The sequence below is a fragment of the Pleuronectes platessa genome, chromosome 13 (assembly GCF_947347685.1).
Source record: "Pleuronectes platessa chromosome 13, fPlePla1.1, whole genome shotgun sequence".
NCBI lineage: Eukaryota > Metazoa > Chordata > Actinopteri > Pleuronectiformes > Pleuronectidae > Pleuronectes > Pleuronectes platessa.
In genome coordinates this window covers 20547664-20574537 of record NC_070638.1, presented here as the reverse complement: position 1 = coordinate 20574537, position 26874 = coordinate 20547664, and the positions used below count along the sequence as shown (strand labels likewise).

At 41.3% G+C, this 26874-nt stretch overlaps 1 protein-coding gene across 1 annotated transcript in view; it reads right to left on the bottom strand.

The window, feature by feature from the left end:
- Positions 1-22326, bottom strand: part of pappa2 (pappalysin 2) — a 64454-nt gene extending 42128 nt beyond the window's left edge. Inside the window, exons 1-9 of the mRNA XM_053438049.1 lie at positions 21396-22326; positions 16996-17228; positions 16118-16345; positions 15313-15911; positions 8530-8678; positions 5884-6023; positions 5432-5585; positions 4481-4673; positions 3999-4132 (exon numbers count right to left, since the gene is read on the bottom strand). Of these exons, the coding sequence (XP_053294024.1) occupies positions 3999-4132; positions 4481-4673; positions 5432-5585; positions 5884-6023; positions 8530-8678; positions 15313-15911; positions 16118-16345; positions 16996-17228; positions 21396-22326 (2761 nt within the window). The remainder of the gene's footprint in view (positions 1-3998; positions 4133-4480; positions 4674-5431; positions 5586-5883; positions 6024-8529; positions 8679-15312; positions 15912-16117; positions 16346-16995; positions 17229-21395) is intronic.
- Between the last annotated feature and the right edge of the window lie 4548 nt (positions 22327-26874).

The following is a 26874-nucleotide window of genomic DNA, read 5'->3' as shown; positions in this document are numbered from 1 at the left end:
CTTACATTTTCACCATTGTTAAAATATTGTGGGTATATATTATTAACATCCAATATTGAAAGAGAACTGAAAGAACTGCCTTCGCGGAGCAGATTCAATCTGCTTGTAACAGCTTATGGACATACATTAAAATCAGAGGTGGGATTTGGCACCACTGGAGTGAAACAGTAAAGGAGGGCTGGTAAACCATGTTCATAAAAATACTGGCACAGATCAGCAGTTCCTGCTACGTCTTATGGGTGCACTGTAATATGGCCTTGTGTAGTCGGGTACCTATCCCATCCTCATCAATTTACCTTTTACTGAGCGAATGTGCTCGTTAATTTCATGAAATTCAGGAAACATCCATTTTTTTTGGTTCAGTTAAGATATAAAATCGTCCATTAAAGTCACACGTTTTCTAAACACAGCTGCACTAATTGCTATTTTCAATTCACAGAGCACTTTAATCTGTTTTGGAATCTTATTGTTGTTATTTTAGTTTTCCTGCCCACAGCCTGCTCTCATCAGTCTAATTTTGAGGTACAAACCTGTTTTTATGATGTTGCCCTCGTCTAACAACACGTGTCAAAATGTCATTGTTTGCCATTACCAGTTTAGAAGGTAACAGAGTATTTTTTTCTTAAGCCATATATTCTGAATAGATCTTCAAAAACGGACTGATCCACCCAAGGTGTCTGTATAGTAGAGGTATCGCAGGTCGTTCCCTCCTGCAGCAGTAAGACTGCGCAACCAGCTCTGCTCCCAATAAACCACATGCACCTATTATGGACTGCACTACAACTCTGGTTAACTCAATCAACTTTGCAATATTAATGCCTGTCTGTGCAATTCAAAAGCTTATCTGCAATCCATTTTCATGTATATATCCTCACACTATATGTATATTATATTTACGCTATATTCATTTTTGTTCCATTATATTTATGTATATTTTTTAATATAAGTATTGCATGTTTACTTACAATGACTTCATTGATGATCAACATTATTAAATATTTAATAAACAGATGACCAGCAGTAGCAGTCAGTGGGGCAGGCCTTCAGTTTGTAGACCAAGTTGAAAACGCCCTCTTCCATGTCCTCTGATAAACTACAGCAGCCGCAGGTCTAAATCGATCATTTTGATTATTTGACTTTTCTTGTTTCATTATATCATACGGTGGCCCTGAGAGCTCAACGAACAGCAACTTAAGAAAAAACACATGCAAGTTGACAAAACACAAGCAAAGTAAGAAAACATCTTCATCAATTTCACAACACAACGCAACACATTACAGAAATGCGCAGCAAATACAAAAAGTGCGCAGCAAACACACAAACTCTGAGAGCTCTGATCACGGAAGATGGTCCGATCTAGAGACATGCCGTCTTCTCCTGTTAAACTGAATAAACAGCGCTAACAAGCAAGTCCCTGTTTGTGAGGCGATGTATTGTCCATAGTGTGCAGGGGTACAAAACCTTTACTATCAAAAGAGACATTTTGACCCCTCTTCTGAGCGACGGGGCGGGGTCGCTACACACACACACAGAGGGGCTGAAGAGCCGCATGCTGCTCCAGAGCCGCGGGTGGCCGACCCCTGAGTGGAACCGAATTTGTACGATGTATTGGACGTTGTTGTGTGTCCTGTGGCAGCAGTGTCCATCACTTTTAGCTGTCCTCTGGAAACACTTCCGCTGTCGTTTCTCCTCTATTTGCAGAGCGTTTCTCTATTTGCAGCGCGGTGCTGCGCGATTGTGTATTTGCTGCACACTTTTTGTATTGCTGCGCATTTCTGTAATGTGTTGTGTTGTGTTGTGAAATTGCTGAAGATGTTTTCTTATTTTTGCTTGTGTTTTGTCAACTTGCATCTGTTTTCTTAAGTTGCTGATCGTTGAGCCCTCAGGGCCACCGTAATATCAGACTGACGCAGACATTCATGGGCTTCAAGGGCTGCTGATCTTCATCATGACAACATTCATAGAATCCCTTCTTCTTTAGGCCTTTGTCTTATAATATACTTTGTTTTTGCTCAGTGCATTGTTTCAAGCCGTATTACAGAGCTTTTATGAGAAAAGTTAGGGTTACGGTTAACCTTGCGTCCGATGATTTTGTCGATAGATTAACAGAATAGTTATACTAACAATAATATTTATGAACCCAGCTCTGTATGTTTTAATGCAACATAATAATAAATAAATAATGTCTCAGTAGATGTGGTTTTATACAAACTCTATCAGCTTTAATTCTCATATTTCTCTTGTTTGTACTTTCTACCTCTATACTACTTACTTTCCATGGATGGTTATTTTTGCTGCAGCCTCGACTCATTTCCCCCACTTCCTTTCCACAGGTATTATTTCCATCTTCATCCAATCAGCTTATAAATATGATATAAGATTTGAATGCATACAGGTATGGACTTGACTGCCTTTTATCCTCTTCCTCTCTGAATTCTGCAAACTGCAGTACAATGAACAGCACGATGCACAATTAAAAGCCTTCCTTCAATGTTCTCATTTGAAATTATAACCTGCATTTAGGCTCCGTGCAGCACATAAACCAATTTAATTCCTCTCAACAGGAGCTCTGACTCCTGAAACAGTTTGGTGTTTTCCCTCAGCCTGGAAACTGACTCAAACCAGTCATGGTTGGCACCAGCAACATTTTAAGGAGATGTAAACAGACAGCTTTGGCCAACAGTGTTTTGTCATTAACCCCTTGTCTTTTGTTGCCAGCTACGATATCCACATTGAATTTGTCCTAATTCCCCTTTCCCTGCTGAAGGCGATGTTGCCCGTCTCTGTTGGCTGATGAAATGACCCCCGTGCATCCTCGCCTTTAGAAGTGGGAAAGAGTGAAAAAGGAGCCAGGGAAGCCAGCAGACTGGCTGTCTCCTCAGCTATGTGCATACCCCTGTTTAGAGTAAGACTGTAATTGACTCTTTATCATCATTATGATCCCGCAGCGAAAGAGAGGGAGCCGTAATCCCCCTGTTCCTCCTCGCTGCTTGTTTTCAAAGCATAAATTCCAGCAGAGGATTTCCACATATTTGGGTAGAGTTTCCATCGACGAAAAAAGAAAGTGTTGTTGTGTTTCTACATTCATTTCACCATTCTTCCTGTATTTTCTTTATGTTTGTCTTCCTTTTTTCTTTCATGTTCTTTCCCCCCTCACCCTACATGTCATGTCAGAGGAAACTCTCCAGAAATCTGATTGGAATAACAAGGACCATGTGCGTAATGATGAAGTGCAATGTTTCAAAGTACAGTACTGCAGGATACACTTTTTTTCTGGCATTTTTGTTTATGACGGAGGTTCTGTGTTTGAACAGCAACCAAACATTACCCAGAGTAGACACTTTGCCTAATAATCCTTGTTCTCGCCTTGGCTAAAACAAGACAGAGACAGAAAGAGGTCTGTAGCTGAGGGCAATTATCGTTTAATGATTTTCTGCCTTTTTCCTCTCCCAGGAGCCATTAGCCTCGCACGCACCTGAAATTTACAGGGAAGAGTGTGGGTGTGGTTCTGTGTGTGTGTGTACGTGTGTGTGTGTGTGTGTGTGTGAGAGAGAGAGAGAGCGGGTGGGTGGGTGGGGGTTTTGATCTGCTCTGTAGAAACAAGAGAAATCAAGGACACATACTCTAACCTGAAACTGCCACATTCCTCCCTGTCAATAATTATTGACCCTATCAGGGGAAGATATCAACTGAGTCAAAAGTAGATTTTAGAAGGAAAGGTGAATGAAAACTACAATTTCCCTCCTCAACAGTAGAGTATCAATTTTAGGTTCAACTTAGCCATTGTTTATTTTAATGAATTCCAGTAATGAAAATCTAACTCAAAGTGTTGATAATTTAGCAGCTCCGACAATCTCTCAAACGATTCAGTTTGGTTTATGTTCCCACGGATTTGGAGCAGGGCTGCATTCAGTTTCAGTAAAGTAACACACAAGTTAAAACACATATTGTAAAAGAAGACACACAAACAAACACACAAAGAGTAATTTGTGACTGACCAACTGCCTCCTCGGGGGTCCAGTAGCCTGATGTGTCACAGATACGAGGTGACGAGGCCTCGTAGGCGTACTGGTGGAAGTCGCCATCTTTCTCACAGTCTCCGCAGTTGATAACAGACGTGTGGACTGAGGAGCTAGGAAAAGCAAAAAGAGTCTGAGTCAGATTCTGAAATGTCAGATGCTTTGTCTGCCACTTGTCAATAAGGTAAATATGTCCCTTAATATGATAACTACAAGTATGTTGGAACTATTTGCTTTGTAATCTGGACAAAGCAAGAGGAAACCCAGAAAAGGCTGCAGCCAAAACTTCATCTGATGATGTTACAATAGGCAAACAAGGCCTTTCTCATCTCTATCAATGGATTATCCTAATTTCTGAGCCACAGCTTCGTACACGGGGGAGCTATTTACAGGTCGGGGAAGCTTTGCCCACTTGTACTATCTGAAATATGGTCACACTTCATTAGCTCAAGCAATCGTACCTTTGATAAAGTGGTCCCCTCATAGGTGGCAGCCAATAGAGCGAGACAGAATCCGGGCTCTGGTCGGCCACTATAGGGGCCAGAGGGACGGGGGCAGGTTGATGATCCATCAGCCACTTCTGGTAAACCAGGTCAAGATAACAGTGCATCCTTGCCACTTGGTTAGGAGTGAAATGGTTCGTGCAGTTGTCATCTGATGTAATGCAATGACAGAAACAAAACTTCCTTTTAATCCTCATTGATCAGGTTCAAGCAGTAAATGCAGAGCTAATCCCATTGGTTAGAAATAACAAGGAATTGAGAAAGCAGCAATGATAAATAAACCAGGAGATAGTCAGGTCCAAGAGTTCAAGAGTTATTTTGAAGAGAAAATACCAAAACAATCTTAATCTAACGTCAGTGCAGGTCCATTCAGATATAAATATGTATTCATTGAAAAGGTTGAATGCAGAAATATAACATGAAAACACTGATAAATAATATAATTATTTGTAATACTATTTGGCGATTTTAATGTTATTATTTTGGTGAGTACGTTAGCATGTGTTTTCAATCCATTGATCCTAACTTATTTGCCCATTTGTAAGCTAGACATGATAAATATTGTGCATGCTCAGGATTTGTGTGTAAGTTTATTGGAAATGTCAAGAGGTAGCTGTTACATTTTATGTAAGTGCACATCTGTCCCATTTTAAAAGACCAATGGCAGAGATTAAAGACAATCTGCTACTGTAATCAAAAACCATATGTTTTTAATTTCCACTTACACAAAAGGCTGTTTCTTATTATATAGAAGACACAATAAAGTCAAGTCTCTTACATGTTACAGGACTTTTCTTACATTCTACAGTGCCATGCTATTGTTGTCCTCTTCTGTGGCTCAGTCATTAATCTCAACATGTTGGCATTACGCTTCAAGTAGGCAAAGCTGGGAATGTTCATCCTGTGTACCTGTGTAGCTCATGTAGTTGCTGTAAGGCGTGTCCTGGTACGTTGTGACTCCGCAGGTATCGTTAACGGCTCCAGGATCGTGGCAGGCTTTGGATTTGGGCGTTGGGGCAGTGTCCGCACACAGATCTCCAGTCTCCATGGACGGGGTGGTCTCCTGAAAGTACACATGATTCAGCTACTAGCAAATGAACAGAAGAGTGAAAAGATCTGTCCAGGTGGGGTTTTATCAACATTTTACACAATTCCCACTTATTTTTTGTTTGACACTTGTCATCTTAAGGAATAAAAAACAGTTATTGTAAGCATATCCCAGGCTTATATACTGTCAATTAACAGTTAAACAATTAAAAGCAGATATAAGTTGTGTTTCATAAATACAAAAACACTTCCTTCACGTTGATTCAAAAACACAATAAACATCGTCAAGAAAAAGGTAACCTTAACAATATTACCTGACAGGGGTCATCACAGGAGTCCCGCTCGCTCACCCCTTTGAAGACGTGGTACAGGCCGAAGATGTGTCCCATCTCGTGGATCATGGTGTTGTGGTGGCCCACAGTGCCGAAGTAAGACGGGTTCAGCACCATCCCACCTGGCAACAACAAGTAACCCAGACAATAAATAACAGTAAATTCACACCAGGCTCAGCCACTGTTCTGTATCTAAAAACGAGACTTATGTTCAGATTTATCACCCATGTTGTTTTTGATTAGATTTGTTCGTGGACAAAACAAATTGCCACAAAAATTGTTGTCACATTGTTGTCAAAGTCCAGATTCTCACACTGACGTGGAGTTGGGGGGGCACTACCATGCACATCATCTACTACAGCTGGGATTTTTAAAAGAGAAACAGACCACCAAATAAAAAAAAAGACTAAACACTGCAATATTGAATTTAATAAGCAATTAAGTAAACTTGAGAACTTTAAAGCCCAAAAGAAAAAGGATCCAGTCGGGTTGTTACGGTTGGATATGGAACATTTGTGCTCTGCAGAACTATGAACTGCATTGTCTTATATACGTCAAAGAAAACCCATTTTCACTTATCATACTGTAAGAGCTGAGTAATGAACTCTAGGTGATCAACAGTTGGCGCAGTGTGGATGACAGACTGGATTCATACAGATGATAATGAGTGATCAGAGGGAGAATCGGACTTCCTACCTGATCACGACTGGTCGACACAACATGGAAAACACTGCTGCAGACTGGCAGATTGAATGGAAGAATACTTTGGAAAAATTCAGTTTTTTATGTTTCCGTAAGCATTACTGTTGTAATAATGATGAGAGTGATTCTGAAGTGCATTTTTTTAATCTGGACAATCATGTGCTCTTAAAAGCTCTGCTGCACTATAATCATGTTTGGCCAGAGATGTTTTGTTTTGTACAACTCATCAGCTTTTTTCCTGAGGATTTAGACGTATGTTTTTTTATCATTTCTTAACAATGCAAGTTTATATATTTTGGGGCATATTTCTATATTTGAAGTGTATTTTCATAAAGATTAAAAAAAGATGTACTTTAAAAGCAATTACAAAGCTGGTAAGAAAGTTAAAGACTACATAAAATCAAAAGAACAAAGTACATATGACTTTTAAATAAATAAATCTAGTTTTAAAAAATGTTAAGGTTTGTGGGTTATGGTGAATGCCTGCAATGAGGCCTTTGAGTAAGTATCAACATGTTGATAATCATAGGATGGAGAAAAGACATGACAGTCATTGGTCTTCTAATATGAAACAGTATTTTCAGTGGTGAGTACATTGAAAGATTAAGACATTTAATATGTAGACACTAAACAGGGCTTCCAGAGATGACCTGTCATCCACTAACCTGTTTTAAAACAGGCACAGATGCTAAGAAACTCAAATGTCATGTGGGAGACATTCAGTCGAGAAATGAATTCAGCAGTGTCATTTAAAACCACTACTCGGACAAATGACTGGTAGCAACAAAGTGAAACACTGTTTGAATGAATTAGTAGCTACCTCTCATCCATAAATTTACAGAATAAAATAAATAAATAAGTCATTGGGTTTTCTCATTCTGAGGGAACAACAACAACAGATGTTTGTATTGTAGAGTACAAAGCTCTGGTGGCCTCAAGGTACCTCCCTCTGCTGGACACAATAAACAAAGAGACGTCCACTTCCTCCAGTGGTGGCTTGAACAAATATATAAACACTGAAAAAATGTGTTTTGAAAAAAAAAATGTTTCTCCGATTTACATCAAATAAATCAGAGAGTGCTTAAGTTTTGAGGAGACATCTGCATACAAATGAAATCGAACAGAAATTGTAGTTAAAATTATTTTTTATTTTTAATGAAACAAAGTCTTTTTTTAGGAAATAATAAAAACAATGTAATAATAAGACACCTGAAATGAATCTGTGCAAGCTAAGTTGGTGGGTGTATTGTGAACATATAGCTTCACCTGGCAATTGACTGTGTATTTGACCTTGTGTAAGAAGGCTCAATTTATTTTTAAATTGTTACATTATTATCCTGTTCCTCCACATCAACTTATTTTGTTTCTTGCAAGGTCAGTGGATTCTTTCACCAGAACATTTTCTTTAAAAGATACTTCCTCTGGAGGTCCATTCACTTCTCTGTACTGGCACGAGAAGAAAAAAGTGGACGGCCTACATAAATAAAGAACAGCTGGTGGCATGGGTGGCAACAGTGGTACAGAGCCCACACTGCCATTTGTTTGTTTGGTTGTTGTTGTGCTTATTAGACTTCTCCAGTGAAAAGGGGCCTAATGATTGGAAATGGAAAGAGGCAACGTGCCGGGAAAATCTCTCCCAGCTTAATTTCCTCTCCCCATCTTATTTGGATACCAACAACAAAAGGGTGGAGGGCAAAGACGGAGAAGAAGGGATGGATAAAAGAAACAAAGAGAAAAAGCACATGGTAAATAAGGACATGGAGAAAATTTGAATGGTAGAACGGTATAACTTGAAAATGGAGGAAATAAGAAAGTGGAAGAAGGGGACAATTAGAAAACCTAACACAAACAAAAGAGAGAGAAGCAAGAAACAGGAAGAAATATTCGTACATGTATGTTAATAAAACTTGATGTTAATCTCCTCACCTTGGTGGGTAAGAGCCTCCTTTGCCCACGGCCAGGTTGCAGCTCCGGCCAGTTCTTCACGGACTGAGTTGCTGGCAAAGAAAACATTGAGTGTGTCGGTTCCGCTCAGGAGGAGCTCCTCCTTCAGTTCTTTCACACTCATATAGGCCCTGCAGAAAGCAAAAGAGAAGGGACACAATACATTCATCATTTAATTCAAGCCAAGTTTAATCTCTAAAAACCGAGTTAACGGCTGATACTGAATAAGAATGTAATACTAATACATATAATAAATTATGCATAACATGTGTATCCATGTAAGTGATCTGGGATGAAAAGGTGAAGCCATAATTATTTATGTCCACGGTAAATAAGGATTATGTTGCACACCTAAGTAAACTTAATGTTACCTGATGGTGGGAAACCAGAAAACATTGAAGTTAAGTTATAAATCTATAACTTTTTACCACCTCTTAACTTTCAGTAATGTGCCAAGTATATAAATATTTACCTAATTTTTTTAGCTAAAAGTGAGTATTTTACAATTTTTCTTTCTTCCATCTCAAAGGAAGATGGTGGGCTCAAAGTGTTGAAGTGCTGAAGTGTTGGATTTATAAACCGCTGAGAGGGAATATTAGTTTAATGCATGAGTTTATAAATTTGCCCACATTAAAACATAAAAAAGAGAGAGAAATGTAGTTTCAATTACTCTGTCTTGATGCGAAAGATATACTGCAAACTATTTGCACATGACTCTTTCTAGCATAGGAACATTACTCAGGTGAGTCTCCCCTTGGGGAATCATAGCTTGTTTCAATCTGTCATCTCTGCTCTGTAGCATTATATCCTACCTGTTTCAAACCACTGCCCCCTCCAGATCATCACTCCATTCTCTCTCTCTCTCTCTTTCTGATTGTGATAACTTACCGTTTACCCTGCCTGTTCATGCATAGAGACGACTTTGTTCTGCTGCAGTGATTGGTCATTTCGCTGGGTCATTTCTCTCCTTTCATAGCTCGAACCCTATTGTGGCCATCACCATTGCCTGCTGCTTCTGAGAGAATCCTGGGGGCTCCCCACAGACTGCATGGCGTTCACATGGCAGACAGTTTAGGATATAGCTGCACCTCTTTTCAGGAGGATCACAGCTGGTTTATAAAAATGAAAAAAATCTGCTTTCCAGTGTGTGTGAGTCAATGTGCGTATGCACTTCTGCCTTATCTACAGAACATGGTAATGAAAATCAACTGGCAAGTCTTCAAGTCCTCCAGTGCACCATTATACCTTAAGTTCAAATCAGTTAAAAAGCATTGTTTTTAAATGGATGAATCACTTTGTTTGTGAAGTTTTACTCTTTCCTCCCAAACAGGAAAAACTTTTGATTTACGATTATAACGTAATGGACTATTGTTTCATGTTGTATTTCTCAAGCATGGAGTTAAGGTTTTATGTGACTGAACAATTTACGATGTAGAGCTAACTGTATAAAAATTACCAAGCCATGCTTCAATCTTTACCTCAGCTAGTTGACAATTTGTTTTATGTTGGTTTCTTCAACAATGTATTAAAGTTTATGCTTTTGATCAAGCACGGCTGTAGGTCCGAATTTATGAATATAACTGCATGCTTGAATCTTAATAAGGCTTAAAAGTGGTGGTTTCTCATCGGAAATACAAATGATATGATAACTCATTAAATTGCTCATTGGCTCTGTGCCGCTTACATTGTTCCAATAACTTGAAGAATAGACAAGCGAGCATGTGACTGTAAGAATTTAGCTTCAGATGGGAGAAATCTGTGGATGAAAAATTAAAAACAGTAATCCCCGTCCACCCGTACACTTCTGTCATTATAGCAATAAGTGAAGCACTTCACCTCTAAATTTGTCCAAATGTGTTGCTCATCAGCCAAGAGCTTTGCATGTAACTCTCAACCCTGATGCAATCCCTTCCTGTAGTGTATGTGTATGTGTAGTACTGTAAATAAGAGTGTGTTTTATCAGGCATGTTGCCTGACTAAATAAGGTTGAAGATTTAAGATGCTTCAGGGAAACCCTGCTCTCCCTACATGACTGAAGTTCAGCTGAGGCTACGTGCACTATCCATCAGCCCAGGCTGTGCAATTACAATTGACAGAATGTTGACCACTAAAGGGTTGAGTCGAAAACTTCTGAGACTCAGAGGATACCTCGGTGAAAGTCCACAGCCAACCTGGCAGAGACATAAATGGCTCTGCATGATTGAAGAGAAAACCCCTGGTTATGAGTTGACAAAATAACATCTTGTGGGCAAGTCAAACGCTGTGTGGATCAACAGCAGAGTCAGCACTAGCACTTTCAACATGTCAAACTGAAGATGTGTTTCCATTTTAAACACTCTCGTTGATAGGTTACTCTCCACGCTCATGTAAGCGCAGTCAAATACTTTGACATATCAGGTCTTGCCTTATCTGTTTACATAAACTCAATGTAATCCAAACAGTTGCTTCTCAGGTCTTGATGAATACTGTCCTGCTCTTTTATTGGATTTGGGGAAGTTTATATGCCAGTAAAACCAGCTAACATCTGAGATAGCCTTACCATCAACTCACAAAAAAAAGTGAAAACAAACCTTTATGAATGAATGATGGTTAAGCAGACATATTAAGTTGTGCTAGAAAAAAATTTCCTCCACCTGAATAACCATGGGTTATTTGTTGGCGCTACCCTGGTAACACAACCTATGGGAGGGTCTCACTAAAATCGACCCACTACTTCCACAAATGCGTGTCTGTCTGTTTGTGGAACTCATATCTCACGAACCACTCATGCAATCAACTTTACAATTGGAATATGTATTGTATATTGCTCCAAAAAGTGCAGTTTGAAAAAATAACCTCGGCTCAGTAAATTATTCAAACATGCAAATAAGCGACACATGTGACCAGTATTAAAGTAAATTCAGTTTGAGAAACTTTGAAATCTTCATTGCAGATAAACCAGGTAGGATGAACCCAAAGTTTTCTAGTCTGCACCATAAGCTGTATTTAAAAAGCTCTGCACACAACGTCCAGCACGCGAACAATAAAAAATAGAAAGTAGAAGTTTGAGGAGGACTCACTAATGGAAAGGAACAATCCTGAAGTCGCTCCAGAGCATCAACACAGGACAAGCAAATAGGCAAGTTTAGAATGGGTATTACACGGTTGGTTACAATGATAAACATCCTTTGGAACGGTCATGCTTTTGTTCTCTGACTTCCTCCTTTGCTCCTTTCATAGTTCCTATCTCGACTAAAGTTCATCTTGACTTTGCATTGGTTTGTAATAAGCTGCTGCTGCGATCTAGGGTTGTTTAACTGCAGGAGATAAATTTAAAAATAATGGGAATAACAACATTCCAACACAAGAATAATTTTTCTTTATCTCTGTGCCGTCTACATAGATCACATTAACAAGCGAGGATGCTGACTTCATCTCAGTCTTAAGCACAATATAATTAAATTTCTATATAAAAATTAAGGCCCTTTTAAGTTTTTTTGTTTTTTTCTATTTAAAAAACATTAAAAAGTTCAGATGGAGACAATATTTCCAAGCTAGCATTATTAGTTGGCTAGCTAGAGAAAATAAACTTGCTTCTGAGTGGTATATCTGCCCCCCTTTTCACTGCAAGGGGCACGAAAAGAAATCTGAGAAATGAAATGATTGTCAATCCATATCAATCAAAATATGATGTTCCTATGAACTAGCATGCTTAGCTGCAAGCTCACTGTCATAGAAAGCATAAGGCTGGCAACACCAAAGAATCAGTAATGAGGAAGGACTGAATCGCAGACAGACTTGGACCTACATTCCCCATTCAGGGAAACGATGCAATTACCTCACCAGAATAAACCTGGATCTAAAAAACAATATCATGCATGAGATTCACTTGCATGTAAAGCATCAAACAAGGTTGGAACAGAATTAATCTCTCACAGGAGTTGCCTGGAGCTCTTTCCACGGAAGTGCACCTTCCAGGATTTGCTAACCAAAAAATGTTTGCAGATCTTGGACATGTGTCTCAGCATAAGTGGACGTGGTGTCCCACTCCTCACCATCACTCCATCTCCACCCTTGCCTCTCTCTCTCTCTCTCTCTCTCTCTCTCTCTCTCTCTCTCTCTTTCTCTCTCTCTCTCTCTCTCTCAATCTCTCTCTCTCTCTCTCTCTCACCTCCCCTCCCTCTTCATTTTGCGTCCAGAATGTACGTACCTGCTCATCGCTCTTAAACTGGCTCTCAACAACAAACCTGTGTCGTGACAGCCGCTGGCTTAAAAAAACTCTGGCCCTGCACTGGCCAGCAGCAGCTGCACACATATGTGGTCCCACAATCATAATACTTGGCCAAGAACTTAGACAGAAGGGGGAGGGAGATAGCAAAAACCCAGATCACAAACATAAAAATGGTTCAGTGCTACACAAATGCCAGCAAAATGTCACATCCCCTGCTTCAGCAAGCTGCACATCGGGATGCAGGGAAATCTACATGCGTGCAGAGGCATGTTGCAGCACTCACACAGATAAGCATTGTAAACAAGCTGGGGTCAGGACCTTTCCAGAGGACCTTTTCTACTGGCAGTTTTTAGGAGACCCTGGTCTCCTTCGTGTTGCCTATTCATATGTTTTTTAGAGGAGGGTCTACAGGGTTTACTTTACATTTGAGCACACACATAGAGAGGCTGGAGTTTAGGTTTGAAATGCTGAACAGCAGATGCCTTAATTGTGAAAGTCTCTCATGCAAATATAATACTAAATTAAAAAACAGGGATATTAAAATCAACACAACACATGTATGTCTCCAAATCTTTGACAAATATTGTTGAAACCAATTCGAATTATTACCCAAAGGTAAGCAAGATCTAAGTATTTTCTTTGGAATATTGTTTTGCAGCAAAAATCTCATTAAATCTACAATAAATCACTGAGCATTTTACAAGGTTGACCCTTTAATAACTGTTATTCAGATTCGTGCAAGCAATCGAGTAGGGTATATAGACTGAGAAGGGGAACATCTGACTGTAACTAAATCAACATTTATTTTCCCTGTCTGTCTTCCTGTGTATTTCCCACCGAGCCCGTGACAGGACAACATAAATTAACATTTACTCATGACACAGTCGAAGAGGCCCTCGCATGCGGCCAAGCAATGAGACCACACACATGCAGGCCAACTTTTTTTTCAACTTTTACCTAACTTTAACCTGGGTCTTCCAGAGAAAATCAACAAAACCCTGTGTTCTTTTCCAGCAGCAGCGTGTGTCACATTCAGACAGCTGCACAAATTCAAGCTGGAGAGTACAATAACAGAGTCTTTCTGTTGGCCATTGGGACCCTTCAAGTTAAGCTTGTCTTTTAGACACCGAAAATGCTCTTGTTTATCATGTGAACTCCAGGTTCCTTGTTTGCTTTCCATACCCAGATTTTGGAAACCAGGTGGTGTAAAGCCCGATTTCACACTGTAACTGTTTTGCTGCTGCTACTACCTAGCCAACTTTGACAGTAGCTGCACGACCCAAATTCTTCTAAGAAATGTAGTTAAGGTAGCTGCTTTCAGACATGTACAGAATTCCTGGGCTGTATGTGAGAACGCAAATGTCTGAGAGGCTCACAAAATAAAAATAAACAAAAGAATACAAATATGTCAGGATTAAAGAGCAGTGCCAGCTAGGATGTCAAGAGAGTTTTGGTGATAAGGGCCGACGCCAGTGTCGGGAACACTGAGTTACTGCACTTTCTCACGATTTAACAAAAACTAACACGTGTGGGTAGATTATAGGCTGATTACAGACTCAGTATAATTGATTTGACTGACTTAGTATTTAACAACAAAAGTCAATTCCTAGCAGTGTAGAAGGCTTATAGATTTGGAATCAGTATTATTAAGATCACTGGTAATTAAGACAGAGATGCATTTCATCAGTCTGTTATTGTAACTCAAGGAGTTGAGGTAACCAATCCTCTATATTGGTAAAGAGAGATTAATTTGACAAAAGTATAAATGGGAAACAAATGTCTATCCTAAATGCTAAAAAACTGTAACTTTCCTCGTGTTAAGCTGTCACAGTCTGTCAACTCCAAAGCATTGAGTGCTAAAATATGTTATTGAAAACCAATAGCTCCAAATCACATGTTCTGTTTAGTGGCCCAGTTTAAAGCCTGGGGTTAAAATTTGGATTCAGAAGTCTTTGAAAACCTGGGCCGACGACCCCACGGCCAGACTTCATGCAAGCTATTTGGAGCTCTGCATGGGCCTGTCTGTCAGACTAAATGGAAAGCAGTGGGCTGCCGCTTGAGTTGTTTAGTAAAAATAAGTGTGTTCTTTGGCCTCTTAACCCACCAGCCCCGCTTCACAGAGCACCCTCTAAAGCCACTGGGGAAAGGGAGAGTGCCAATTTGCACATGTAACATGTTGTGCTGTTCATTTGTACAGCCCTGGGCTTAAGTAGTCTTAATTATGACCATGATGTCCTGACTGGGTTACGGTTAACGCAATCCCTCTGGTACTTTCTCCATTATGTCTATCCAATGAAGCCAATTAAATCTCCCTGGTTTGTTTATACAAATGGATATGTCGCCATATTTGATATGGGGCATAATCTCTTCCATTTCCGGAGAGGCTTTTAAAGTGAATAACGTCCAGAAAGTTTAATTGACTGTAGCCTAACAGTAATCCGTAAAGAAAACTACAATTTGGTAGCAATTGGAAATAATTAGTGGCTGAACTCAGTGTTTACAAAACAAAACTCAGAACAGCAGAGAGATGAGAGGGATGTAACTGTTCACTTCACCTGTCAGGGGACTCGGGATCGAAGCAGGTCTTGAGGACGTCTGTGACCTCCGGGTCACAGCAGTCTCCATCATCATAGTCATAGTGTATACTGTTGCACTCCATGTTGCAAACCCCATCCTGTTTCTTCCAATTGTAGCATGGCCCCAGTCGGAGGCAGTCCCCTCCATCATGGCCTGTCCTTGGATGGTCGCACTCAGGGTCACATTGGCGATTACCGATCTTTCCAATGCGACAGTTGCTGAGGATGAACTTCTGTTTGAGGCTGGAGTTTCTGACGGTGTGTACACTCTGATCAAGAGTGATGTTGTAGGGGCGAAAGGCATCAGTCAGAGCCCGGTGCTGGAGCTGGATCTGGGCTTCCGTCACCGTGGGGTTTCCCCCGTCGTCATTGGACAGGTTGACGATCCGGTAGCGAACTCGCTTGGGGGCACGGAGCTGCCAGTGGTTATTGTAGCCAGCGATGATGTCGATGTTGTCGCAGGCTGTCAGGCCGCAGGGGGGGGGCAGGAATGAGGAGACAAGTTCTTGTTCGGGGACGGGAGTGGTGATAACCATCGGATGGAGGCCAGCTTTATATGGGCTCCATAACTGTTCCACCTGAAGCAGTAATAAAAACATTTGAGAGCAGTATCCAGTATCCATCACTATTTCAGTTAACTTCAACACTGATTCCAATCAATTACAGCACATAACAGTTAAATAAGTAAAGCTAATGAAAACCATAATAAAGAAAATGTCATAATTTATAATATGATGACATCTGGAGAGAGCAAACAGGGTAAAAAATGAATACAGGCAGTTACATTAGTGAAGTCAGCCCACATTGCCAGGACCGGCTCGCTCTTGTCAGACTGAAGTGGCCGCTTCAGTAGGTCCTGCTGAGACCGGGCATAGCCCCACAAAGCCACTCCCCCAATATGGCCCCTGAAGCTGTGACCCTGATCTGATTGGTTGCTGCCAAGGAAAAGGGTTCTGCAGGTCCTCATAAAGGGGCTGTATAGATTCCCAGACTGGAGGTTGCTTTCTCCCACCTACAGATGAAAAGCAGAGGAGGAACAGCCAAGATGAGATGAAGAGCAGAAACTAATCTCTCTTCATTTCATCAAAATAATTGATGATTTATGCTCTTAAACGCTCGTAAAAGTTTTACAGCTGTCAGTGTGGTTTCACAGGTTTTAAAGCTGTCAACTCGACTACACCTTATCAGGCCCTCTGTACAGAGTCTTTGAGTTCAAACACACGATAGTTTACTCCAAACTTAAATCCTTGATAAAGCCAGGAGTGGAGCAATGAGAAACTACCACATACGCTCGCACAGTTCTACATCCACTGTCTCCAAACTGGCATTAATAAATTTGAAGGTGACGCAATAAGCTATTAAAGGTTATTTTAACCTTGGAAGTCGTAGTTTAACTCAATCCCAATGCAAAATTAATTGGCAAATTATCAGTTGTCATGATAATGGATCTGATGACCAGCAATCTCTGTAAGTGTATGGATTTTAACCACAAAACATTTCTAACATGTTGTCTATGTTGGTCAACAAGGTTATGTCCAGTTATATGTCATGCATAATATCATACCAGTACGCTGAGGTGGTGCAGAAGCTAAAAGTGATGCAGAGGTAAATAACCCGACCCAACCCAATTGAAAGTTTGACCAATGCACGTAAACCACACACCTTAGCTCCATCTACATACAGGGTCATGTTATGGCCATTGTAAGAGGCCATTAGGTGAGTCCAGGCACCGGCACGGTATCGCTGGTGACTGAAGATGGTGTTAGATTTCACAGCTCGGTCTGTCCGCAGTGTGAAGTAGAACCTTGCGTCTTTGGTGCCGGCAGGTTCCACAGTGCGTATACCTACTGACCAGCCCTTCTCACTCAGAGAATGGGAACAGTTGTCAAACACACCTATAGCACAGGGAAGATGGGGTAGTAAATTAAATAATTTTGAAAGAATACTGGTGGAAAACAAGCAAGTATTTCCTAGTTGCATGCGTTAAAAAACCTAAATTGCCCTCAAGAAAATGAACAAATAAACACAGAAAAAATCAATCTATCCAAGTGATAGTTGTCCTGAGGTCCAAGGGAGACTGGGAGAGAGGCACAGAGAGGCTGAGACACGAATAGAGTTTATGGGACAGACAGAACACACAGAGCCAGAAACAGCGGGAGAGAACAGAGAGGGGAAGGAGGACGGAGGGATTTCACTCAGCCAAGGCAAGGCCGTGGTGTTTCCATCTTCTGTTGCAACAGACACACACAGATCCACATCTGCACCCCAGATGTCCACCACTGGGACAGCGAGGGGTCAGGGAACCCCTTCACCCTCCTCAGTGCTGTACGTGTGTATATGTATATGTATATGTAAAGTCAGCACCTGTAGCAAAATAGACCCCGAGGACATTTTTATCTTATGAGACAGTTTTGGGGTTTGGCATGTCATTCAGTGAAAGATAATAAAGATTAAGAGGTTATAGCTTCAGTTACTAATGCTAAAATAAAGTGAATTAGATTGTTGATTATTTAACAGTGTAATAAAGTGAATTAGATTAGGTTGTCGATGGTGCCTACTGTATTACATATGACTGCACAAGAAGATTGAGCTGTGTCTGTAGAATGGCCATTAATGCATGCTGCCCAGAGCTGCTACAGAAAAAGTATTTAAATTGAACTTAAATGACGTTAGAGATTTAAGTGTCAGGCGGTTGATGTGATGTGAACGAGAGATGCCAAAAAATATGTATAATATCTTTGCTTGCACCAGGAAACATCCGTCATTGCCTCTTTCGCCTCATACGTTTACCATTATGTTAATAATTGGTTTAATTACGTGTATTAAAGCTGTAGCTGCCGCTTGGGGGCAGCAAAGTTAGCCTTAAACATAACACTGACAATATGAATCCTAAAGTTGTTTACATTTCTTTCTCTGGTTCATTGTATGACTAGGAAAGTATTTGACCCCTAAATGTACAAATGTTTTAACTAACTATTAGCATATTGTGTCTGCCTGATGTTTTATACAGGAAGGATAGAGTACAGTGGGGTTATCAGAGCATCTTAGCTGAAAATAATGCCTGCTGCCGCTGGACACAAGGTTGGTTAGAGTGGTGAGCTGTGAAGCTACAACATCTAAATGTTAGAGACATGTACGAGAGCTTAGAGATGAGGATAGCTGCAAAATCAGGTTATAATGCTCTACAACGAAGCACCCCTTTCTCATTATATATTATCATTTGATACACAGTTAATATGAAAATACTCATTAGTGCAGCTTTATATATTTTCGCCGTTAGCCCTATTGCTAATTTGTATCCACCGGGGATTTCTGTAACTTGTTATTTGATCTAACCTCATCAGATCCTTCTTAAAAGAGTGCAGGCCAAATTTCAGTCTTCATCATAGCGCCACCTACTGGCAACAGGAAAGGTCAATTTCTTACTTTGACAAATTCTTACAACAGGTTCTCTGCTGGGGTTGTTTGGCATTTGGTTCTGGCAAAATCATTACTAATGTAGAATCCATGTCCACCACCGACATGTTCTCCCAATGTGCACAAAGGTGCAGTGACCGTTTAATGCTTCTTGCAGCCTTAATGGTAACTATTATCAGCATATATCAACTATCATATTTTATCACTACTAATGTAAGCCAAATATAATAAAATAGTTACAATATTGAAAACATATAATATTAATGCAGCATTGCAGGAAATGTAGAAATGGTGTCATCATTACATTGTCCAGTAGCCTACTGTTGTGTAATGTTAGAAACTCTCTCAAACAGTCACATTAGAATAACAAGTCAAACGAAGGTTAATGTCATGTTTGGGTGAAAAATGGGAGTTTGTTTTTCACTTTATTGTCAGATTCTGTCAGGACACGACAAAGAGGAATGCCTAATGCCACAAAATGCAGCCCTCACATAAGGAAGCAATGAGTGGAAGAAAGTAATGTAAGTAAGTGATGGAGTCGGATCTTTGATCAGCGTAAATATGAGCAGACATAACAGTTTGTGGTCTCGCTCACTATCTGGGCAGCCTGGGTGCTCCACCAAAGAACGTTTATCCTCTTCAATTTGTCTGATGTATCTGTTGTTCTGTCAAATGTGCAGCTTTTCAAGCATTACATTCTTGTTGCGGGCTCATCGGAAAAACAGCAATGTTCACCCTGATGTGAAGAGTTCGGTTAAATGACGGGTTCATAAGACAGTTCACTGCTCAAAGTCAGCGGAAACCCACAGGCGAGATAACTGCCGGAATGAAACACATCCTGGGGATTTTCTACGTTATGTAACCACATATTTATGACAAGTGTGTGTCTTGAATATAAAATACAATTTCATTTGTTGTGGGGGGAAAAGTCAACACTATTATAAATCGTTAAATAACTGACTAAATACGATTGTAGAAGTTATAGTGTAAGTCACCCTAAACCTGCGTCTGGTTTAATTGACATTTGAAACACTTCTCAATGAACTGTGTCTTAAAAAGAGTAGTGCTTTGTATACGATTACATAAAGAACAGATATCAACCATTACCATCACCGTGTTTTAATAGTCATTATAATTATTTCTGTTTTATTTGGTAATGCAATTGAACATTCTTTTCTTTTTTTTTTTGTAAATCATGTATGATTGACCCTAGATTGGGCTCTGGTCATTTCCATTCAAGTGTGGAAAATGGAAAACAGAAAATGGACATTTTAATGGGTGGAAATAGAAATGGAACTCCCTCTCCCATTAGCTTTGCCCCACCTCGTAATCACTCAGATTGAGAACATGTGACACTTCTGACTTCCTGGCTTAGCACCTCTTTTAAATGGAGCCATGTGCAGGTCTGGGTTACTGCTTTTGGGGGAGATGAAAAGCATTTTCAGTTGCAGTTTGGAGTGAAACTGGAGCTAGCTGTTGGTAGAGACTCTGGTCTGTGTGTACACGTTTTTAATTCCTCTTTAGGACCTTTTCAAGCGTAAACACGGACGCTGTCAGGACCAGTATTCCTCATGAGGACCAAAGCCATAATGAGACAAAACATAATGTCTGAGATCCTGGTGAAGCGTAGGGTTAGGCATGAATTGGTCATGGTTAAGGTTCAGGATAAGGTTTTGGTTTGGCTGTCCACAAGGAGTGGGAGTCAATACAAAGTCCTAATAAGGATATTTGTTTGTGTGTTTCCAAGAAATGTTTGTAGTATCAGGTAACGAGTAACAGTATGTGTTGTCATTTGGATATTGGGTATCATGATACAAGCCTTTGGTCACATAGCTCAGCCCTCGAGTCACAGACATACAGTAAGTCAAAAGCAGCTGATGATTGCCTGTCAGTTGTCAGTGTCAATAATAAGTCAGTGGAGAAGGAGGAAATCAACATTTTGGGCCATTTTGGTAAGCTGAATAAAGTTTTTCAACTTTTGTCAAAAACAATGTAGTAACCAATCACCTATCAACTGACATTTTGAAAGGTTGTTTCAACCATAATATTTAGAATTTCAGATGCTGTTGTATGGAGACACAGCTTTATTTTGAAACATAAATCAATCACATAAAAGGGAAGGTAGCAAATCCTATCAGTTAATTCATTTTCTGTCCACTGATTAAATGATTAAACATTTAAATGTTTCAGCATGAATTTATACCACGTATGCAAACTAAGTTTGAGCTTAAACTTTGCATGAACCCCATTTGACGTGAGTCATGGAGCAAGGCCAAATGCTGTTAGGGTTATTCGATACAGTAGCTGATGGAAACCACAGACAACCACCAAACTTTAACAGACTAAAATGAGAGAGAGGGAAGGAGGGAATAGTGGATAAGCAGTAAATACGTTATATATTATTAGACTGTATAGGTACAGTATGTCTACCAATAAGAGGATGATATAAATATCCTACAAGCAGATATAGTGCCAAGAGTTCAAATCCAGACTGACCAGTTTGATTAAAGAAAAACTCATATGTATTCCCTGGACTGGGATCTGTCACCGAGCGGCCTTAGGACAGTTTGGCGCTGGGACACGGAACTTTTTGGGACATCTTCATACACATACGTGCAAACATGGTCATGCATTTGATCACCCACCTGCTATGACCGCGGGGTTGCTCTGCCCTCCCTCCGGCTTCACCCACAGCTCGAGGGTGAACTTGGCCCTCGGCAGCTCCACCCTCGCCGCCGACTTCACCTGCAGCTGCTCCCGCCGCCCGCTGAAGTACAGGGCGGTCATCCACGAGGGGGGAACCCTGGGCACCGGGCTCCCCCACGGAGAGGAGCTGCTGTCGGGCAGGTTCGCCGGCGGATCCGCCTCTTCCACCTCTCCGGAGTAGTCCTCGGTGCTGTCCTCCACGGTGCCCGTCGCGGAGTGCGGCTCTCCGTCGGCCCGCTGCTGCAGTCCGTGGAGCACCTGGAGTCCCCTGGAGTCTGTCGGGAATGCTTTCTCCCAGCTGGAGTTGCCCTCCTCATCGTAAGGAAACGTCCCGCCGAGGCTGCGAGTGACTCTGGAGATGGAGCCGCCCGGAGACTTGTTGCCCGCGGAGGAGGCGCTCTGCCCGCCGTCGTTACGCGCAGCGTCCTCGCTGACATAGCGCGGCTCTCTGCTGTCACTTGCGGAGCGCGACGCAACATGTCCGTCCCTCGCTCCCACCGTCACACCCTCCGCGTCGCCCCAGCCTGCCCTCTCCTCCACCCGGTGGAGCACCCCGGTGTCACCCCTACATCCTCCTGCACAAACCGCAGGAGCGCTTTTGACACTGTACAGCTCTCGCGTGCTGGTGCGCGTCCTCGGACGGGCCGCTGGAGGGCGGTGTTGGGACGGGAGGGGGGAGCGGGGCTGCCGCCGGGACCTCCAAGCGCCCGCGGCGGTGCAGGGTTCACCTGCTAGCGAGGGGAGCTCGCGGTCCGCCCGGAGCGCCATGGAGCGTTTGTACCGGCTGAGAGCGTCGGAGCGACCTGGGCCGAGCAGCCACGTGTTCGTGATGAGGGTGAGGAAGACAGCCAGTAGTCGGATCAACAACATTGTCCTATAGATAAGGAAGGTAGCCTACTTTGCAGGTTTTTATTTTAATAAAGAAGAGAAATAAACAAACTGCTGTTTAGGCTGCCTGTTTGGGAATCAACCCACCGAAGTAAACACATAAAGGAGAGTAAGCAATATAATCTATCAGTGCATTTCAAAGGGATCGAACTATAAAAAAGAGGGCGTCACATTCAATGTGTGGATCTCACATGGATGTATTGCGCACTGAGGTTGTCCGCATATATTTTGTATATTCGCCTTAGAAAGGATGTGGATGGAGAACAATCAGATCCTCAGCTGTGTAAGTGAGCAGGAACCTTTTGTTGGTGCAGCTGCAGCTCTCCACACTTTGCGCGGACCTTTAGGAGCGAAGCTTTGCCTCTTTCCCATTCATGTTTACTGTCTGCACAATGTCTGCAGCCTCCTGCCTCTCCGACTCTGCTGCAGTTAGAAATATAATAACAAGAATGCTGAAAACAAACCTTCAAGAGGTAAGCCCACGAGGGAAAGGAGGAGATGTTAAGCGTCAGCACTGATTTATTTGATTTTAAATACAGCAAACAGACTTATTTTATCACTGAGGACGATGTGGATGGCGTTTCCCTTGTTTGCAAATCAATAAATCGTGGAAATTGGATTCCACTGACTCTTGCTCAAAGCCTCTTAAGTCCTATTTTTACCTGACCATTGCGACATCATTCACGCGTCCTGTCCCAAAATATGGCTGCAAGGTGAATCAGAGTAATAATAATAAAATATAAAAATCAAAAAATCAACTCCAGATGCAAAATGAAGTGCAGAGTGCCAGCTCTAAAATAGTTACCCTACTTGTTGAGCAGAAGCTTTCCTATGTTTTGTCTTCAGAAAGAATGATAATTGTAATTATATATATAAAAAATAGATATATCAGTCCATTAATATCCTGAACCCGCGTGTCGGCTCCTCCTGGAATAGTTGTGCGTCTGTGAGCGCTTCAGAGAGTGACTTGCTGCTTCTCTGTGCACCGGTCCATGCACTGGTTGTAATGTCCTCCTCCATTCACTCCTCCATCTCTCTCTCTCTCTCTCTCTCTCTCTCTCTCGCTCTCGCTCTCTCTCTCTCTCTCTCTTCCCCTCTCTCTCTCCTTTTATTCTCCTGAGTCCAAAGTTGTTGTTTTTTTCATCATAGAGCCCCTGCCCGCCCTGACATCACCGGTAGGGGAAGTGTGGTGGTGATGGTGGAGTAGGTGTGTGTGTGTGCGTTTGTGTATGATTGTGTGTGTGTGTGTGTGTGTGTGTGTGTGTGTGTGTGTGTGTGTGTGTGTGTGTGTGTGTGTGTGTGTGTATGTATGTGTAAAACTTAATCATGTAGCCTGTTTATTCATTCTCTCTTCATCCATCCACTCATTATGATATGAAGATACAGTTAGGTAAAAATTACTGCACACGTGTTACAGTGCAACATTCAAACTGTTATCATCAGTGGATAAGGAGACAAGTTACGTGTTTTTTCCATTTCAAGCTACATAAAAAACATGCCACTAATGTTTGGAAGAGAATTTTGACATCTACTGAGTTGTAACCAGCTTCTTTGCGTTTTAAGTTAATATTGCAACACGTGGTGCCTGTAGAATGTGTTGCACTGTTGAAGACCAACTCATGATCCAGAAAACCCACTCTACAGTATTAAATATATAAAATTAGCTCCTCATCATGATGCATCAGTAAATGGTGTAAGGCTTGCAGGGAAAATAATATTGTGAGTATAAAATGCATTAGCCTATTTTACATTTTATGCATTTTTGTGTAACCAGTAGCTTAAAATGGTTAGAGCTACTTTAAAGTATTTTGTATATACTTCGATCTGTCTTGTATTAGAACACCATTGGTTATGCGTGTAAAATCTAAATTTGCACAGCAGCATGTCTTCCTATGGGGTAAAATAGATTTGATATCCCTCTTATGTTTGCTTCTCAAATAATAGCAGTGGTATTGAATAAAAATGCTGAAATCCAGGTTATAATTTAAGCCTACTTAAGTAAACATAGTAAGTAACTTTCCACAAGCTGTTGTATCGTCACACACTCACACACACAATCCAAAGTGAAGGTGGTGAGGTTTGAGAAACCCTCTCTCTGCTTTCCCCCCTTTCTCTTCCTTTTACCCAGCCCGAGCCCCCTTTCCCCCTCCTCTTGATCTATCCATCTCACTCACTCATGCTCTGGCTCTCCTCAGCGGTGCAGCACGGACAGCCACAACATCTGTCTCGCACATGAAAAGACTTCTTCATCCAAATATGCTACCTGCTTTTTTTGCAGCTAACTCCTGTGTCCGTGTGGGCCAAGACAGGCCTGAGAGAACAGGGAGAAGAGGTGTCAGGTGAGAGGGAGGAAGGGAAGCAGGAGAGACGTCAGGAGAAACATATGGGGGGGATGTTATGTCATGTTTGTAAACCTGAAGGTTTTATTAGTCTATTTTATTGATGTAACCATATAAACAAGCACGAAACTTGTCTAATATGCAATCAATACAAAAACAACACACCGTACACATCTGCATGTAAAACATATTTACCCGCATTCACACATGCACATCTGCAGAAGCACTGAACACCATCAATACGATTTTAAATACCACATTACCAATCTCTTTAGGATAGTAAGCAAAAGTAATGTTATCAAATAAAAGCTGCACTCATGCTCCTTCTAGACTGCATAATTGCGGTTTTAAGTTCCCACACCTAAAATACTTGGACGTCAAGGTTCTCTCACACTAGCATTGCCAAGGTCCAACTAACTCTTTTGTCAGATACGGAATTGTGAGCACGTTTTTATACATTTGAGGAAAATATCTACACCTCACAATTAGACAGCCTGTGGAGTCACCCTCTGTCACCCTGCACCGATTTGTGGAGAGAGTTGCAAGTAATTTTACTGGGTATTGCACTCAATGCAGAACCATGAGGTTTTGCAGCTCATCATGAACTGATGTTATTTGACTCTTGAAATATATAAAAGAACGAATAAATGTTGTGCAAACAGTCCAAACTCAAATCACAGGTGCACTCACTGACATGTATCCCGACACTCGTAACAGTTTCTGTACTGCTTTTGGTCAAATCTAAAACAAACTTCATGGCTACACCTGATTCAAGACTTGAATTTTAGCATTTATGGATTTTAAAAGCTTATGTTCTATATTTTACAAAAAAAAAATCCTTCTTTAATCTCTCATCATTCACCTGATAATTAAAGAAACTATGGCTACCTTAGGCAGTTGTGGCTGTTCCACACCTTCTTTAATGTTGCTCCCTTACTGTTTTCGTTAGGCTCAATTTGCAAACAGGGCCCTAGCTCGAGGCTGGAGATGGAGATGGAGGAGGAGGCCGCTGGCAGTTATGGCAGGGGCCCCCGAAGGGGCAAAAAACTGTTCCTAAAGAGTGGGAGGCTGGAATTCCACAATCCCAGCCTGCCTGACTGAGGGATCTGCCTGCTAAACATTCAGTTTTTTCTGCTGGCAAAGTGCCCTTTGAAATCCAGCTGCAACTGTGTTGGAAAAAAAGAAACAAGAAATAGGAGGGGTGGGTTTTAAGAGAAAGCTACAAAAACGGGAGGGAGAGGGAGGATGAAGGAGAAGAGAAAGAAGAGAAAGAGAAGAAGAGAGCAATGTTGGGTTGTGCAGTGTGTGAGGGACACAGAGAGAGAGGGAGTCTGAATGGGTGTGCTCCACCGGGGCCTCACCCCCCACTGTAAGGAACCTCCACAGATTATCCTTCATCTGAGCCTGTCCGTCTTGACCTCATCGACCCTGAGGCCCGCTCTCTGTCTTCTCTTCTCTGCTCTCCCTCTCTTTCACACACACATTTTCCTCACTCGTTCACTCACTCATTTGTTTTTTTCCACACACCCTCATTATTTTCACCGTGTCAATCACTCTTTCTCTTTTTACCTCTTGGCCGCTTGCTAACCTCCAGTGCAATAACACCGCTGACCCCTGCGGCTCCACAAGCGCACACACACACAACCTGGTTCATCATAAAAAGAAGTGGGGGTCCCCAAAAAGGAGTAAATCCAGGCTGATGTGCAGGACAAATGAGGAGGGGGAGAAAGAAAGAAGGCAAGCTTTTCTGGGCCAATGGTATAAAATAGAGGAGGGGGAGGGCAGAGGGGGACAAATACAACACGGTGTATATACAGTAAAGCAGGTGTTTAGCTCAAAGGATCTTATTCAGAGTCAACTGTCACTACAGAGTACTTTTACGGTGTTCTACAAAAACATTTTGTTTTTTAAAAGTCACACACCTACCTACCATTTTTCATTTTCAATTATCTTTATTTTATATGTTATCTTCATATAACAAACGGAATTGCTAGCTTTTAAATGTATCTTTAGAGCCATAATTATATATATTTCAATGTATTTAACACAGATTTAAATTTTTGACACTTTTAATTGATTTCAAGTCAGAGAGAGAGAGAGAGAGAGAGAGAGAGAGAGAGAGAGAGAGAGAGAGAGAGAGATATTTAACATGGTGGTCCTCTTCAGGGAAATGAATCTGGTCCCTACGTAT